This window comes from Macadamia integrifolia, chromosome 7 (genome assembly GCF_013358625.1).
Source record: "Macadamia integrifolia cultivar HAES 741 chromosome 7, SCU_Mint_v3, whole genome shotgun sequence".
Classification (NCBI taxonomy): Eukaryota; Viridiplantae; Streptophyta; class Magnoliopsida; order Proteales; family Proteaceae; genus Macadamia; species Macadamia integrifolia.
This window is the reverse complement of record NC_056563.1, coordinates 31,511,783-31,529,573: the sequence shown is the minus strand read 5'-3', so window position 1 is coordinate 31,529,573 and position 17,791 is coordinate 31,511,783. Positions and strand designations below refer to the sequence as shown.

Genomic DNA, 17,791 nt, shown 5'->3' with positions numbered 1-17,791 from the left:
TGTTAATTCATCCCTATTGTTTGCTCTGCCATTGGTGCAGCATATACAAGAGCAAGTGGTTAGCTTGGATGCCCTCATTAAACCATCAAAGAGAACTTACAAGTTTTGGGTAAAAAAATAACTACCTTTAGATGAGAAAATGTTCTCATATTTGGTGATATAATGCAGTCAATAATCTAGGGGTGCAGGCTAACTGAGCCAATAACAGTAAAGTATGCTTCACTGAAGAATTTTCGGCAAGAAGGGATTTCTAGTATCATCCATTTTCCGTCGAATGGAGATTCTAGCTAAGGATTGTGGTTCTTAACTATAATAGCCTCAATCTTAGGTGACTTGATTAAATAAAATTCTTCTTTTTCCCTTTTATTTTTTGATTTTTTATTTTTGGGTGGGGGGGGGTGTGGATTCGTAAAAGATTCACTGGAAGAACCAAGAAATGATCATTGACTATGTATTATTTTTATTTGGGAGCAAGTGATAACAACACCCAACAAACTTGTGTGAATCAGAAAAGCACATTGAGTGAGGCTTTACATTGAGGGTACCTACAATTATTATTCTTTGTAGATTTTGTTAATAGTTTACGTCCATCTGTGGACACCAATTTGTTTTAATAGGGGGGATAGTAATGATTTATAATTATTAATTTCTAATAATATATGCAAAATCCTAGAAGTTCAATCGGACATAACTACATAAGTTGTTGGAGCTTTGCACCATGGAGATTTCTCATGCCAAATCAAATGGAAGGCTTTTATGCAGTTGAGTTGTATAATTAATTTTTTGTGTTGTTTCTATAACTACAACATCAACAACAATAACAACAACAACAGCAACAATAACAACAACAACAACAACAACAAAAAGGTACAACAAAATAAAAAACATCATGGGAACATCCCCTATAGGGAGTCAGCAGCATGAGTCCTTGTCCTTCACGAAACTCTATCTGAGGTCATACTAGGGTCAAGCCCTATTCTTTGCATATCTTTTCTGATCACTTCATTAATTGTCATCTTAGGCCTGCCCTTACCGTTTCTAGCTTCCTCCAAATGAATCTGGTGACTCTTCCTTAATGGGGCATCCATGGGGCCTCCATAGGTATCCATTGGACATAGCCATACCACCTCAATCGGCTCTCACAGAGTTTGTCTTGGATTGGTGCAACCCCCAAATCATTTCTATTACGCGCATTCCTTACCCTATCTCTCCTGGTCTTGCCGCACAACCCTCTCAACCTTCTCATGTCCACGACATTCAGTTTATTCAAAGTACTCTTCTCGACTCCCAACATTCCGCTCCATACGTCATAGCTGGTCGTATAACTATCCTGTAAAATTTCTCCTTGAGTTTAATAGGTATTATTTTGTCATATAAAACTCCCGACACATATCGTCACTTCATCAACCCCACTTTAGTCATATGGGCAACATCATCCTCTATATCTCCCTCTTTGTCAATGATAGACCCCAAGTATTTAAAACAGTCCCTTCGGGGTAGTTCCTGTTCCCCTAGCTTCACCACTCCCTCCCCTCCTCTAAATTGATTGAAGGGGGACATTATATAGTGTTTTCGTTCTGCTTAACCTAAAACCTCTTGATTCCAAGCTTGATCTCCGTAGCTCCAGTTTAGTGTTAATCCCATTCATAGTTTCATCTATCAGCACAATATCATCAGCTAATAACATACACCACGGAATCGAGTCTTGGATGTGCTTGGTTAGATCATCCATAATGAGTGCAAACGAATAAGGACTTAGACCAGATCCTTGGTGTAACCCAGTTGTGATTGGGAATTTGTTTCATTGCCCCTCTGTCGTTTTGACACTCGTCACTACTCCCTCGGACATGTCTTTAATTATATCTACATAGTTAATCTTACCCCTTTTCTTCTATAGGACATGCCAAATTAGCTCTCTCGATACTCTGTCAGATGTTTTCTTTAAGTTAATAAAGACCATATGGACGTCCCTTTTGTGGGTTTTAAAAATTTCCATAAGCCTCCTTAGGAGGTAAATAGCTTCTGCTGTGGATCTCCCTGGCAAAAAACCGAATTGGTTATCCGATACCTTGGTTTCCTCTCTTAGGTGGGCTTCAATAACCTTTTCCCATAGTTTTATGGTGTGGTTCATAAGTTTTATGCCTCTATAGTTATTGCAGTTTTGGGCTTCAATAACATTTTCCCTTTGTTTCTACAACTAAATGCATAAATTTAAAACAAAAGTCGGGAGGACTTCAAGCAGGAACAATAAATCAGGGGATGATCAAATGTCAAAAATCAAGGCTTTGATAATGGGATTGGCCAATTGGGTCCCGAACTGTTCAGGGCTGGCTGTTGGTGGTCAATATTGCTGATTGGCTTTGCAACCTTGGTTGGTTGGCCGATCAAGTCACTGTGGCATGGGCAAAAGGTGCGGAGTTGTTGGACCTTTGGGTAGTCAATGGTTATCCTAGAAGATATGTTCTTGGTGTGATTAAAGACTGTTCAGGACTGGTGGTCAACGGTCAATTAGGTAACCATGGTCAACTGCCTGGTCCAACAGTCCATGGAGACATTTTTTTTTTTTTTTTGCCAAGTTATCCCCGGTGAAAAATTCTGGAAACTTGCTACTCTTTGTCATGTTTGTGTGTGTGGTTATTGTTGATATCATAGTTGTCACGGCACCAAGGCGAACCAAGGCGCTGGAGGGCTGTCTAAGCGCTTAGGCGAGAAGGCGCCCGCCTTACGGCGAATATGGCGCCAAAAAAGACGTTACTATTTTTTTAATATATCTATAATATCTAGTACAACTGTATAACAATGATATACTTAATTTTAAATTGCTTGTAAAAAATCAAGCCTTTAAGTTATATCAAAATACAAGAAGCACGACTTTAAGCAACATCAAGGGAAAAAAGTACACACTTTAAGCAACATCAAGAGACAAGAATCAACATTCAACATGAAATTCATATCAATGCAAATTGCAAAGTGATATATTTTCTAACATGAGAATACACAACAAAAAATAAAAAAATTATTCATAAAAAAAAAGCTATAAATTAAACAAAAGGCATAAGTGCATAACAACATATAATTCCTAATGAAATATTATAAATAATATAATATTTAACTATTTAAGTATGTAGTTAGATATACTTACCTCTATGATGCCCAAAACGAGATCCACAAAGTCCATCATAGACCATGAGTCCATGAACCATGATATTTTAATGTTTAACCCCCTGTCAATCAATACATATAAGTTAGTGATACTAAAACACTAAGCAACAAGAGAAACCTTGTTCCTTAATATATGAGTCATGACTCATGATAGGTGATAGGCTATGGGTTCCAATCCTACCTGGGGAGAATTAAAAACACCTAATGGAAATTAAGAAACATAAAAATAAACCAAAATACTAATCTTTAGTAAGCTTTAAAGTATAAATTTTAAAACAACAAAATAAACCATCAAGCTAAACTTTGTTCTTGTTTAACCATAATCAAGCTAACAAATCAACATCTAATTCTTCTCCCTCCTGTTGTTGTTGATTCATAGAATCAGTTGGCCCATCACCAAAGTCTTCTTCAATATCTTCATCATCACGCACCACATCGTGGACCTCTTCTTCAACTTCATCATCTGATGATTCCTCAATAGTGGCCCTTCCCCTACCACGACGTGTGTAGCAAATATTGGCTGCACTTGTTGATCCTTGAGCCCTCCTAAGTAAATTACGACCCCCCACCGATGTAGATGCACCAACTGCTCTATCAACATCTCCCCATGTGAGGTCGTCTCCAGGATGGACTAAATCTCCATCTTCTTGATCCCCTGTTATCCATTCACTACTCCAATTCATTTCATCAAGAATTAATGGATCACAATTGCTGCATTTTTCCCTTCTTTCTTGGAACCTTGAATGAAGCCGACGATTGTATTGGATATAGACTAGATCATTCAAGCGCTGATGTTCTAGTCTATTCCTCTTCTTGGTGTGAATCTGAATCCATAAATACTCTTTATTTAAGTCAAGAAATAGATGTAAAAAATATAATTACAAACTAATATACAAGATCATACGTACAAAATCAAATGTGCTCCAATTGCGCTCACAACCGGAAGCGGAGCAACAAAGGCCTAATATGCGTATTGCATATTGTTGAAGCGTAGGGGCCGAAGATCCATGTGTTTGCCACCAAGAGACTATATATAAGGAAAAAATTAGATACACATATTGTTAAATACTTATTAAAATTAAAAAAAAAAATACTTAGTACTTACTAGGATCCAATGCTCCTTCACCGACTATCCGTTGTTTAAAAGCCAAACTCCTTGAAAAGCTACCTTCACATTTTCTGTACAATTGAGACTCACGTATGATCTTGTCTTGCACAGTTAAGTCGGACACCATTCTTTCAATAACTGACATGAATGCATCTTGTATTTTACATGATTCTTCAAAAGGGGCATCATTGATGTAGTCAAAATATTTGCTAGCATTTAGGTAAAAGGCAGCAGCATATAAAGGTCGATCCATTTGGACCTCCCAACGATCATCAATAATTGCTAATACCTTCTTCCATGACCGTTCTTTGTTGGCAAAATTTACTTTTATCCTTTTTTTTGCTATTTCCATTACCAAATAAACTTCAGGCAATGCAGGCCTCTCATCACCATCTACTAACCTCAAGACAACTAAAATTGGTTGGGATGCTCTTAAGCAATCTAGTACACTGTTCCAGAATGTTTGTGCAAGTATTGTCTCAAGTACTTTCTTACCTGCCTCTGTCTTGGACAACTTAGAACTATTCCAATCATCAGATACAAATAATTGCTTCAAGGCATCCTTGTTCTTGTACAAACTTTGTAGTGTCAAGAATGAGGTAGCAAATCTTGTAACTCCAGACCTCACCAGATCTATTCCATTTGTCTTTTTCCTCAAAGCATCAACAAGTTTGTAATGTCTGTAGATAAAACTTGTCATTGTTTTTGCCCTCTCTATTGTTGTTTTATAAGCTTTCAACTTGCCAATGTCCTCTAACATGAGGTCCAAACAATGAGCTGCACAAGGAGTCCAATAAAGCTTACTCCGTTTTTCCATCAACATTCTACCAGCTGCAACATAATTAGCTGCATTGTCTGTAACTACTTGTACCACATTATCCTCCCCAATTTCTTCAATTTTACTATCAAGCAGCTGAAATAACATGGCTGCATATTGAGACTCACTAGATACATCTACAGAGCCCATAAAATAAGTCCCCAATGGACAATTGACAAGGAAATTAATCAAGTGTCTACCTCTCTTGTCAGTCCACCCATCAGACATAAGAGTGCACCCGTGCCTTTTCCAATAATCTTCATATTTCTTCTTGATACAGTCAATCTGAGCTTTTTCATCCTGTAGCAAGGGCACTCTCAACTCATGGTAAGAAGGGGGCTTATATCCTGACCCAAACTGTGCAATGGCTTCAACCATCTCCTCAAAGCTCCTTAACTTGACAGTATTGAATGGGATGCCAGCTTCATAAAACCATTTTGCAACATATGCATTAGTTTTCTTTCTGTCTGCATTTGATCTTAAGCTGCTTTGTATTGTTGTCTGGGTAGAACCTTTAGACCTCCTCTCACCAACTATTTCTTCAGGAGTCCGTCTAAGATAAGAATCTATCGGACCCTTTACTGCCATTTGTGTATTAACATTAACTTTATTCCTTTTGGAAGATGTCCCAGAACTTGGTACAAGGTTCCTTATTGAGGAGTCTATAGTTGGGGGCCTTGGTACACCAGACTGGAGTTGCCCTCCACTTTCTATCTCTTCAGGCAAATCATCTCCCTCCTGATGACCAACAGAATAATCCTCATCAAATACATCAGGCTTCCTCTTCTGATTTCGCATGATAGCTTAATGCATCTCTCTAGCGATTGCTGCAGTTGTCTTTGGGCACTTTGATATATCTCCATACCCACCAATTAAATGTTGCTTAAGCCTTTTGATTCCTCCTTTGGCATCTTTTCCACAAAGTGTACATCGCACTAAGTTCTTATCATTAAGATCTGGCCAATATCCATACTTCCACCCGGGGTCTTTTGATTTGGCCTTCCTAGTTGGATCTTTGCTTGGATCATATGTTGATGCGCCAGTACTAGCAGATGGCCCGCCACTACCACTAGTAGCCATATCTATTTGAATAAACTACAGCACTACATAAACATAAGAAACAACAACAAGAGAAACTAAGTAACAAAAAATAAGAAAAAGCATATCAATCTACAATGCACTTTACAATCTAAAAAATAATAACTAATTCACTAATGCACTAATGCACTAATGCACTAATGCACTAATGCACTAATGCACTACACTAATGCACTAATGCACTAATGCACTAATGCACTAATGCACTACACTAATGCACAACAATAATAATCATGCAATCATAAATTCATAATACAGAATCACAGATTACACTATTACAGTCTATATACTTGCAGGGCAGGATGTTTTGTACATAAAAAACATGGTTATCACATAAATAACAGCATTTGAGAATAGCATTTGAGAACAACAGAGGGGAAAAAAAAAAAACCAGATGCAGACGAAGAAGAAGCAGAGGAAGAAGGGAGGAAAAAAAAAAAAAAAAAACCCGTAGACGAAGAAGAAGCAAGGGAAGAAGATGAAAAAAAAAAAACACAGTTGAAGACAAAGAAGAAGCAAAGAAGAAGAGAGGAGAAGAAAAAAAAAATAAAGACGCTAGTAGAGCGAAGAAGCCTAGAGGAATAGAAGAGAGGAGATATAAAACGATAAAAAAATAATTAGTCGTCGAACTTAAGAAGAAGGCAGAGGACAGAAGCAACGAAGAAAAAAAAAAAAGAGTCGAGAAGAAGAGGCAGAGGAATGAAAGAAGGAAAGGAAAAAAAAAAAGAAAGCAGAATTCCGAGCGGAAGAAGAAGAACAGAGAGAGGAAGAAAGAAAGATAGAAAAAAAAAAAAAGTAATTCGTAGGAAGAAGACAGCAGAGGGAACGAGAAGAAGAAGAAGGAAAAAAAAAAAAATTCGTAGAAGCAGAGGAAGAAAGAAAAAAAAAAAAAAAAAAAGTCGTCGACGAAGAAGAAGCAGAGGAAGAAAGAAGAAGAAGAAAAAAAAAGATTCGTAGAAGAAGAAGCAGAGGAAGAAAGAAGAAGAAGAAGAAAAAAAGAATCGTAGAAGAAGAAGCAGAGGAAGAAGAAGAAGAAGAAGAAAAAAAAAAGACGTAGACGAAGAAGAAGTAGAGGAAGAAGAGGGAAAAAAGAAAAAAAAAAGAATCGTAGATGAAGAAGAAGCAGAGGAAGAAAAGGGGAAAAAAAAATTCGTAGCTCGAAGACGAAGTAGTAGGGAGGGAAAAAAAAATTACAAACATACCTGAAGTCGAAACAGAGGAAGGAAGGATTGATTTCAGCCAGTCGGTCGGTTGAATTCAAAGTTCTACGATATGATTGTAAATTTGTAATGGCAGAGTTGCAGAGAGAGTTCACCAGCCGGTAGAGAGAACTAGAGAAACATGGAGGGTTTTAAAAAAAACCTTTCATGTTATATTTCCCCCCACCACAAAACCTTTTTTTTTTTTTTCCTGTTGTTCACTTGAGGAGTAAAATGATTCCATGCATCTCACACCATTTAAAAACCTGTACTTCATCAAATGAAAAATTTAGAATTAAAATATAAAAAACAAATAATTAAGTGAAAGTAAAAAAAAAAAAAAAAACCAATGCGGTCGCCTTTCATAACAAGTCGTCCAAGGCGCCAAAGGTGACGCCTTTTGGACGCCTTGATACCAAAGGCGACCGCCTTTTATACTTCAGCAATGGCGTCCCTCGCCCTGGCCCTAAAAAAACGTTTGGACGCTAGGCGACGCCTTGACAACTATGGGGCCTACTAAGCCAAAAGCTAGAGAAACCCCATGCCTCTCTTTCCTTTAATTGAAGCTTGAGACTTCAATCCTGGAGGCGATTATGTTCAGACTTCAAACTTTGTGAACCCTATTAAGTCCAGATAATTTGAGTTGGGGTTTTTATGGTTATACCCCAACTAAATCCAACTTTAATAGTATGGATTTGGTTCTAATCTTCAAGCTTTGAGTGAGCTAAAACTGAAATTCGTTACTGTTCTGCTACAGTCCAGTAGAGTACTCTGGGAATTTTAATAATTTTTTTGAAGGTCTCTAATTCTGCTGTTGATTGTTTTTGGGAGGCCTTTAGGAATAAGAATGAAACCCTGAAATCTCATCTGGATCTGTACCCTACTGAATTTTTCACAAAATTTTGATTGATTTCTGGTTTATGGGAAGTTCTCTCCATCCATGGATTGATCGATAATAAAATGTTCTTCTTCTTTTTTTCTTTTTTTTTTTTGGGGGGGGGGGGTGGGTGGGGAGGTGTTTTACGTGCTTTTATTTAGGTAACTGGGCTGGCCCATCTATAGTATAAAATGGGCTTTTCAGACCCGACGCCCTATGTTAAGATAAAGTTGGGTAATTGAACTTCTCAATGAAAACAAAATGAAATGAAATCTCAATGAATTGCTAATGAGGTTAGGTAATATGATTTCGGATATTAGATCCTGGAGGATTTATACTGCAAAGGTGTTGTAGGGGATCTTGATCCAAACTGTAGTATTTATGATTTTTATCTTATTACCACTGTAACGGATGGTGTTTCACAGAGAATTAAAATAGGACGGATGAAGTGGAGAGGTGTGTCCAAAGTGTTGTGTGATCGACTTGTTCCTTTAAAACTTGAGAGAAATTTTTATAGGATGGTCATATAACCAGCTAGTTTAGATTGTTGGGCAGTTAAGAAGCAACATGAAAATAAGTTGAGTGTAGTGGAGATGAGGATGTTGAGATGGATGTGTGGCAAAACTAGGAAGGATTGAGTAAAGAATGACCATATTAGAGCTGATTTGGGAGTAGCTCCAAGCCTCCGATATATGATAAGCTACAAGAAAGTCGTTAGGGGTGGTGTGGCAATGTTCAACAAAGGCCTTTGGATGCTCCAGTAAGGAGGAGTGGTTTGATTTACATTGAAGGAACTAAAAGAGCAAGGGGCAGACCTAAAATGACCCAAGAGAAATGGTGAGGAAAGACGTGCATAGTTTAGGCCTTGTATATAGAGCTGATTGGAGGGCAAGGATCCATGTGGCCAATCCCATTTAGTTGGAATAAAGCTTAGTTGTTGTTGTAGCTACTCAAAATGTATTTCGAAGCATTGTTGGAAAACCAGGTTTTCTGGCTTAACTAATTCTTTAGTCAACTTTTTCATCTTTCTTTAATTTCTGGATTTGTGCCTGATTTTAAGGACATTGAAGATCTATTAGATCATCAAATGGGTTCGCTCATTGTAAACTTTTAATGGCTGATTTACCTTGCTGAGGTTAAATATGGTTCTGAGTCGCACTTTCTCTTCTGCTTCTGACGGCTGATTTACCTTGCTGAGGTTAAATATGGTTCTGAGTCGCAATTTCTCTTCTGCTTCTGCGGCAGAATTTTTATTTTATTTTTTCAAAAAATTTCCAGTTTAGCTGATGTGTTGCGATGATGAGTGCTAAAGGAACTGATCGAAAGCATTCATTTGGGTGCTGATGTGGTGCTCAATCCTGAGCGGTTACCTGAGCAACAGTAAAACCTTTTCTTTTTCTGGTTTACCTATAGGCAGTTTTGAGATTTTATCCTTTAACTTCATTTAAATCGCAGTGGCTTAATCTGAAATTCTGAGTAATATGGTAAGAAAATGTCTCTATTGAAGCTTTCGTTCTTGAATTTCAGTCGCCGTTGTTGGGATGAATCTTAGTTGTCCGATGTGTGGATTACAAACATTCTTGACCATTTCGATAGGACAGTTTTCCTTCTCGGCTTCACCTATGGTGAAACTTCCAACCAGCGTTAGTCTGCGTGACTCTTGACCAGGATTCCCTGGTGACTCGCCTGAGTCAAAACCTGGTTTTCCAACAATGTTTCAAAGTGCTTGGCTAATTCTTAGAGGCTGAGGAGTTACTGATTCATCTCCAAAATTTCACTCAATTTGGAAAAAGCTTAGAAGAGAAGTTAGGTTGACTTCTTCAATTCTGGCTTCTGTTTGTTGCAGAATTCATGAGGAAGAAATGACATTTCTTCATATTTGCATATAAGTCTATGTTTCCAAAATATTACTCAAATGTCCTGCTGCTTCATTAACTTTGATTGTGTTTTGTCACTGTTTCAATTTAAATACCATAAAACCCATTCTTTCAACATTCTTTTTTGCAGTTTGGCCCTAGGAATTTATTGCTTCCCTTTCAAAGGGTTTGGACTGTTCCAAAAATTACTATAATGCTGCTTTACTTTGAAGTTATTCATCATTCTTGTGGGCCTATAGTGATCCAAAGTTAAGGTTTCAGAACTCGGGACCTCCTCAGTTAGTATCAGAACCAAAATTCTTGCAGTTTTAACAATGACAGGAACTTCTTACATCACAACCCTGAGATCATAGGGTTAGGGTTGTTTGTTAGGTCTAAAATTTTGACACTTCAATATAAAGAATATATATCACCAAAATTTCACAATGATCAACCCGCAAAAAATAGGGTTCTTGAAAAATCTCACAAAAATTTAGGGTTTTGCAAGAACTGAGGAAATCTGATTCAATACACAGAAAGAAGATATGATCAGTCCTCAATACTGCACTCACAATAATATTCTTGACTAACTAGAGGAGGAGAGTTGTACCTGCATGGCACCAAAACTACCAGAGGGAGATCACACCCTCATGCACATGGAGAAAAATCTCCTGCGCGGGTAAAAAAGACAGAAAACCCTTTTGCAGATGAATAGCATGATCAATAGACTTCTTCTGCATAAAACTCAGACCAAAACTCCTCCAGTAATCACTGCAGCAATACGTGAAGAAACGCTAGTTTTGCTTGTTTGAGTAATTAGGGTTCGTAGCATAGGTGGCTGTTGCACCACAAAATAGGGAAGAACCCTAACAGTCATGCAAAACAATAATGGAAGAGAACTGTGCAGGTACTGAAATCAATGTTCTGATCATAGTTGTCAAGGCGTCGCCTACGCGACAATCGTCTTGTTACACTGCATGCCGCCTTGTATTTTGGAACTTTATTTATGCCAAACATCATTTAAGTAAATGTTTTATTTACTTAAGATATTATTCATAAATAAGCAAATACCCCCTATTTGAATCCAATAAAAATAGTTTAAAAATCAAATTCCAAAAGGATAAAAAGTCAATCCCCTAGTCCAAGAACAAAAACTGGATTTTGGTTATAGGGGCGATTTTCAACTTTTAAATGCTGGGGTTTTTCTCAATTATGAAAATTTTTTAAATTCTATCATGTTAAAAAATTGCTAAAAACCAAAAGTCCGGTGAACTAATCTTTTGTTTTGATATCCATAAAATGATTTTCATTCATGCGATTTTAACAGCATTCACGCACTTAAAAATAAGTTTGACCGGAGCATGACTTTGTCATTTTAACTCAGATTTAAATAATCTTAGACTTGTTGGAAAGCTGGTTTTATATTATAACTAATACAAAAAGTCTCATGTAAAAATAAAATCATTTGACCAGTCAAACTTATTATAGAACAAGAGCATTTCTCCAAATTTTGATTTTTTATAACTTGATATGACTTAATGTTAATTTTTTATGATTTAATATGGCTAAATGTTGATTTTTAATAACTTGATGTTGCATAATCTTGATTTTTTTGTGATACAAGGTATATATAGCTTATTAAATAATGTTTGAAAATAGGGAAAATAAAAAATAACACTTGGTCGCCTTGTTCGCCTTAAGGCGGGCGCCTTCGCGTCTAAGCGCTTAGACAACCCTCCACCGCCTTGGTTCGCCTTGACGCCGTGCCAACTATGGTTCTGATACCATGTGACAGTATTAGAACCCGTAATCAATACCTGCACACAGAGAGGAGAAGAAAGAAAGTAGTAGCAGAAGAGAGAAAGAGGAGCAAAGAGAGGGTGGAGAAAAACACCCTACGAATACTGAGAACAGAGTACTCTAATAGCGGGAGTGGGAATGATTTATAACATTAAAATATAATGTATTTACTGGCGGATACATGTGTAAATTACACATAAGGACATAATAACATAAATACACTACCAGAAATACCCCTTCAGTAGTACTAATCTCTTAACAAATACAACAATCAGAATTCCCACATCACCCTTCCCATGTCACAACTAGCTGTGCAGACCAGGTAAGTTATATGCTCTGTGCAGTCTAGAGAACTTTTCACTCTTCATGTATATATTTTTTTGTGTGTTAAGAGCTGACCTTTTTTAAATCATGAATTTTTATCATGTTGGGTACTGCTGCTTCTTACCTTTTGGAATTTTATTGGTACCTCTTCTAACTCTTGATTATTTTAATCTTTGCAAAAGGAGTCCTGTACTTGAAGTGTAAATTGATTTTTGATTCTGCTTGATCCCAAACTTTCAGGACGCAGGGATTTCTTGCTCTCTTCACTGGCGATACGGGTGAAATCCGTGCAGAGGTTAGGGAGCAGATCGACACAAAGGTTGCAGAGTGGAGGGAGGAAGGGAAAGCAGAGATAGTGCCTGGGGTTCTGTTCATAGATGAGGTTCACATGCTTGACATTGAGTGCTTCTCATTTCTGAACCGTGCATTAGAGAATGAAATGGCGCCAATTCTGGTTGTTGCTACCAACAGAGGGATCACAACCATCCGAGGCACAAACTACAAATCCCCTCATGGCATACCTATTGACCTTCTTGATCGATTGCTCATCATATCCACACAGCCATACACAGAAGATGAAATACGTAAGATCCTTGACATCAGATGCCAAGAAGAAGATGTTGAGATGTCTGAGGATGCAAAGGTCTTGTTGACAAAGATTGGGGTGGAAGCATCCTTGAGGTATGCGATCCACCTCATCACTGGCGCAGCATTGGCTTGCCAGAAGCGGAAGGGAAAGCTTGTTGAAATGGAAGACATCAGTCGGGTATATCAGCTGTTCCTGGATGTAAAGAGATCGACACAATATTTGATGGAATATCAGAGTCAGTATATGTTCAGTGAAGTTCCAACTAGAGAGGGGGATGAAGATGAAGCCATTGCCATGCATTCATGAGTTTTGGTGGTTTTGAAAGAGGGGTACAAATCGTTTTCTAATGATGCAAGCAATTGTGGAGTGTCAACTTTCTTTGGGAAACTGGCAGGAGAATCGAAGTAGGTTAGTATTTAGTTATTAGGAAGAAAGTTTTCTGTCTGGGAGTGTAGCTCCCACATCAGCGGTCATGTGTCTTTATCTCTCCTCTTCCTGTAAAACGACCTCCTTATCCCCCATGGATTAAACCAATTGCGGGGCATTGATTGGCTCTTGTGCTGGCGTAGGAGCTCCACTCCTAAACAGAACACTTCTCCTTAGTTTTTATCATGCGTAGCCCTCATGTCCATGGGGAAAGTGCATCAGTGTTGATGTATTTTTATGTATGTAGCAAGGATGGACAGAACGGGTGGTTTTGGTTTCTCTTTCTGGTTCTAAGTTTTCATATAGGTAGATGGTCTCAGCATGAACCTCGCCCTGCCCATCCAGAACATAGCAAGCTATTATTGATCTTAATTTTTTTTTTGGATGAATTTGATCTTAATTTTATTATGTGGGTTTTTGTTAGTCCCTTTTTTTTCATGGTAGCTTAAATTGCTAAACCAGAATTTCAGTAGGAATAGTACTATATGGATCTCTGGAAGTTTTAATTGCTAGATAAGAGTTTGTGGTGAGAAGAAACTGATTCTGCCCCTTAGCTGAGAGGTTCATCAGATGGATTCCTGGACATATATATATATATATATATATGCAAGTTCTCCTCTTTCCCCTTCCACGCACATCTTCTTCCCTGGATTGTTGCCCTTGCTATCACTTGTACTTGGAAATGCTAAGCGTTGAAGCCTTCGAATGGAATATCTGTAGATCGTGCACCATCATGTTCGTTTGATGGGGTAAAACAGTGATAGTCAGGGGGGTAGATCAATCTTGAAAACTTGGATATCTATTTTACATGAAAGAGCTAGATTAGAGGTTCCACCCCCACACCCCCCTCCCTTTTTTACCCCTTTCCCCCTATTCTTCCCATAGAAATTCTCTTTGGACTTTGGGAATTTTTGCATATGTTTCACTTTTAGCTGATTTCAATAAGACAGGTCAGCAGAGGAAGAACTATAGGTGGAGAGCGGGGAGTAGGGAAGGAGGGCTGGTCTTTGGTGGGTGTCGGATTCCATATCAGTTATATAGGGGGATAATCTTACATGTAAGATGAAAGAGCTTTGACGTGTGTTGATATGGTCTTGGGTTCCCTCATCTTATAAATTGGTGTTATGAGATTGAGTTCTCCCAATATTGATCAACATGTCAAATGGAGATGCATCACATGGAATATTGAAAACTCCGCCGAGGAAGTGAATTGATATCACTTACAAACACGAAAAAAGAAAAATGAAAAAAGGTGTACGGCAGTTTCGCTACGAAGGATTTTTATACTTAAGATCAGGGGTTGAAACGGTACACAAAAAGTAAAATGCTTCTCAGATTTGAAAGGTCTTAGGCTGAAATTCCCTAAGGCTATGTTTGGTAGCCAAGAGAAGAAAATAAATGAAATGGTGAGAAAATATAAGAGTATGTATGTTTGGTAATCAAGAGAAAAAAAGAAAAGAAAAGAAAAGAAAATTTTAGGAGAGGGATAGACACATAGGAAATCATTGTGTAATCATTCATTTTTTGTCTTATTATGTTTTCATATTTTCTCATGTTTTCTTGTGTTTTTTACAAGATTTCTCATTTGGGAGCAAATGAAAACTTCATAATTCCCATAATGAATTTTAAATTTCGAAAGGTGAAGACATACCAAGTACAAAGAGAAATTCTTAATCCAAGAAAAAAAATACAAAAAGTGTACTTATTTTATTTTCTTCTCTTCTCTTGGCTACCAAATACAACCTAAAATACTTAGGATGGAAAGATAGACTGCTAGAACAACCTCATCCCAAGTATACTAAACCCAAAATCAAAATCAAAATCCAATTCAATCAGAATCAATCAGAGATCAGGAACAGAAAAAAAATTGGAAACGGACGGTACATATTTTAAATACTAAAATGTTTCAAATGATACAGTCAAATAAACGGTCAAAAAAATAGAGAACGGTAAAAATCGAAAAACAAACGGTACATGTTTTAAACGTGTAGATTTCAAACAAACAAGACTAAAAGAACGGTAGTATACTCATATAAATTAATGAATTATTATATGAATATTTACATCTAGTGTTGAAAACAACTACAATATCTAACATTAATGCCTATACATCTCATGTCCCATTATAAGTTTTAAGACATATCGTTGAATATCATCAAACACCAATTTTAAATTCATACATCATACATGCCCAAAGTTTTATTGAGCAATGTGACTAGGATATGGTGTTGTTCATTGTTGTCAACATAATCAACACACTCTCGAAGTGATATATGTTCAGTTAGAGTTAGGAGTCATCACTTAAGAAATATTTTTCAGCAAATACGTCAGTTTATAACTCAATTTCGGGGTCCATGAATTGAATTTGAGTTAAAGGTAATATAATGAGAAATATAGTCCATTGAGTTAACTTCACGTTGGTGAAAAAATCAAGTCGATCAGAGATTGAGAGAGAGATATATGGTCAGTTAAGTAGACATTATGTTAAAAAATCAAGTCTTAAAAAATGTCATAAAAAGAAAACGCGTTTTAAACAGTAAAAAATGAAAATACATCTAAAATGGAGTTTTAAACGCGTTTTTGTTAACAATGAACAAGAACCGACCTGAACCCTTGAAATGCAGTGGGAATCGGCCACTCCAAAATGGGAAGAATCAGGATCTACCCCAGCTGATTTTACTGATTTGGATTCTTAAAACCAAACCGAACCTCATCCTCATGTGAGGAGGGGGTAGTATTGATCCCTTGTGGGAGGGAGGCCCAACAATGCATTCAGTAGTCACTTCTTGTCTTCGTTGTTAAAAGCCAAAAGGACATAAGGGTACACAAGCCGTATTTGTCGGTTTCAGAGTCTTCAAACTAAGACTATCCCCCAAAGGAAGGGGGCCCGACCTAGCTGGTACTGAACTAGTAGGGTCAGCCGGTCAGCCTCGCCTGTGAGGGGTTCTGTGTTTTACTGTAGAATTATTGATTGGGTTCGCCGTTGGCGAGAGTTGAGATCGCGGGGGTGGCATCCCTGTGGCAGTGGCACTTCAGGGGGACGCGCCCATGTGAGCACTCTGCCCGGTGAGCTTTGAACTTTGAAGCTCAGAAGTTTGAACAGGTCATGGCCTCAGGGGACTTTAGTCAAACATCGGGAACGCAACGTAAGCCTTGGCACTTGGCTGCCGAATATGTAAACTTTTAATTTTTTTTGCCCTTTGTGTGGCTCTGTGGATGACTGGACTTTTGTGGGGTATCCTTACCTTAACCAGAAGGGTCAGGAATTTAAGGCACCAACTGCAATCATATGATAGTCCTGAGCTCTACCCTTGGCCTCTTCCCATCTTCACCATCACCACCAAAACCCTTACTAATTTCATTCAATTTCCATTACTATTTACTCTGTTATTTTATTACTAGTACCAGTACAAGAACAAAGGCATTTGACAAGACAGAATTGTGACTTATACTCCTTGGAAGTTGGAGTCCTTTTGGATCTCCTTTTCCACCCTTATTAGTTGTTGGTGTAAAGAAGTAAAGATGATAAGATGGGTAGTATTAGACTTTCTGAGCAAAGTAACCTCCCAGTACCACTAAAGTCTTGCAAGCCACCACCACCAATAACAGCAACAATAGAAAAAAAATGAGAGATTAGGGAGCAAGAAAAGATGGGTAGAAGTATGTCCCCTACCAAACCCACATGGAAAATGTCAGTCTCCCCCAACGACCCCTTTCACAATTCATCTCTTCATCTGAGCTACCAAAGACTTCCTCTGTGACCCCCTCCCCTTCTTCTGTATGCATGTCCGTGTGTTTATGTACAAGTTGTCTCTGTGCAAGGTTAGTGGCTAGTGATTGGTGATTACCACATTATAAACGAAAGGGAAATAGGGTTGAAGGTGTAATCTAAAACCTTAAGATATTAATTGGAGAAAGCTAATCAAAACATATGAATGCATAATCAAAGACCTGGGCAAACTAACGTGGGACTGTAATTCTATAACACTTACCATTTTCAGCTTCGGCATATCCATATCCACATCTAGACATACAACTTAAGAAGGAAGGATAACAAAGGAATCCAGCTCTGATACATGTTAGAGGGTCCAATCCAACACTTTTAAAGGGCATGGGTGGAGATAATAACTCTTCAAGTATAAGAAAGCATTAAGAACAAACATAACTCTACACAAATGCAACTTTAAAATGACGCAGCAATAACAAACTATGCACACAGATTTATGAGATTCGGCAATATTTTCTAAGCCCATGAAGAGATGAAGTCCTACGAGTTACAACGCTTGTCTTCACACTTCTCTTAGATTGCTTTTTAGTGAAAGAAAACCTTGTTACAAATATATAGTGAAAAACTATATATAGAATTTATAAAAATACCCATTTAGCCATAGAAAATTTTCAACCCACTTTTACCACAAATAGAATTAAAGACATCATATCTCCAACACTCTCCACATCTCAACAATTGACAAATTAAGAGGTGGGGTGGGGAGAAAATTTAAAATAAAAAAAATAACCAATGGATTAGAAAATTT

The 17,791-nt window shown here is 37.6% G+C and overlaps 1 protein-coding gene and 1 non-coding gene across 2 annotated transcripts; both read left to right on the top strand.

Moving 5' to 3' along the window:
• Positions 1-9,552: 9,552 nt before the first annotated feature.
• On the top strand, positions 9,553-9,639 carry LOC122085291. The gene has a single exon (XR_006142070.1). It is a non-coding gene; the product is annotated as a small nucleolar RNA snoR128 (small nucleolar RNA).
• A 2,574-nt stretch (positions 9,640-12,213) lies between these two features.
• LOC122084911 (ruvB-like 2) lies at positions 12,214-13,136 on the top strand. Its single transcript, XM_042653332.1, has 2 exons — positions 12,214-12,239; positions 12,482-13,136. Exons 1-2 carry the CDS (start codon positions 12,214-12,216, stop codon positions 13,134-13,136), a joined length of 681 nt encoding a protein of 226 aa, XP_042509266.1.
• Positions 13,137-17,791: the final 4,655 nt, after the last annotated feature.

Bases quoted from the DNA above. Each gene is read 5' to 3' on its own strand.
- LOC122084911 (XM_042653332.1), top strand. From the start codon at position 12,214: ATGTCACAACTAGCTGTGCAGACCAG. The intron at 12,240-12,481 runs GTAAGTTATATG...CCAAACTTTCAG, and splicing joins CAACTAGCTGTGCAGACCAG to GACGCAGGGATTTCTTGCTC.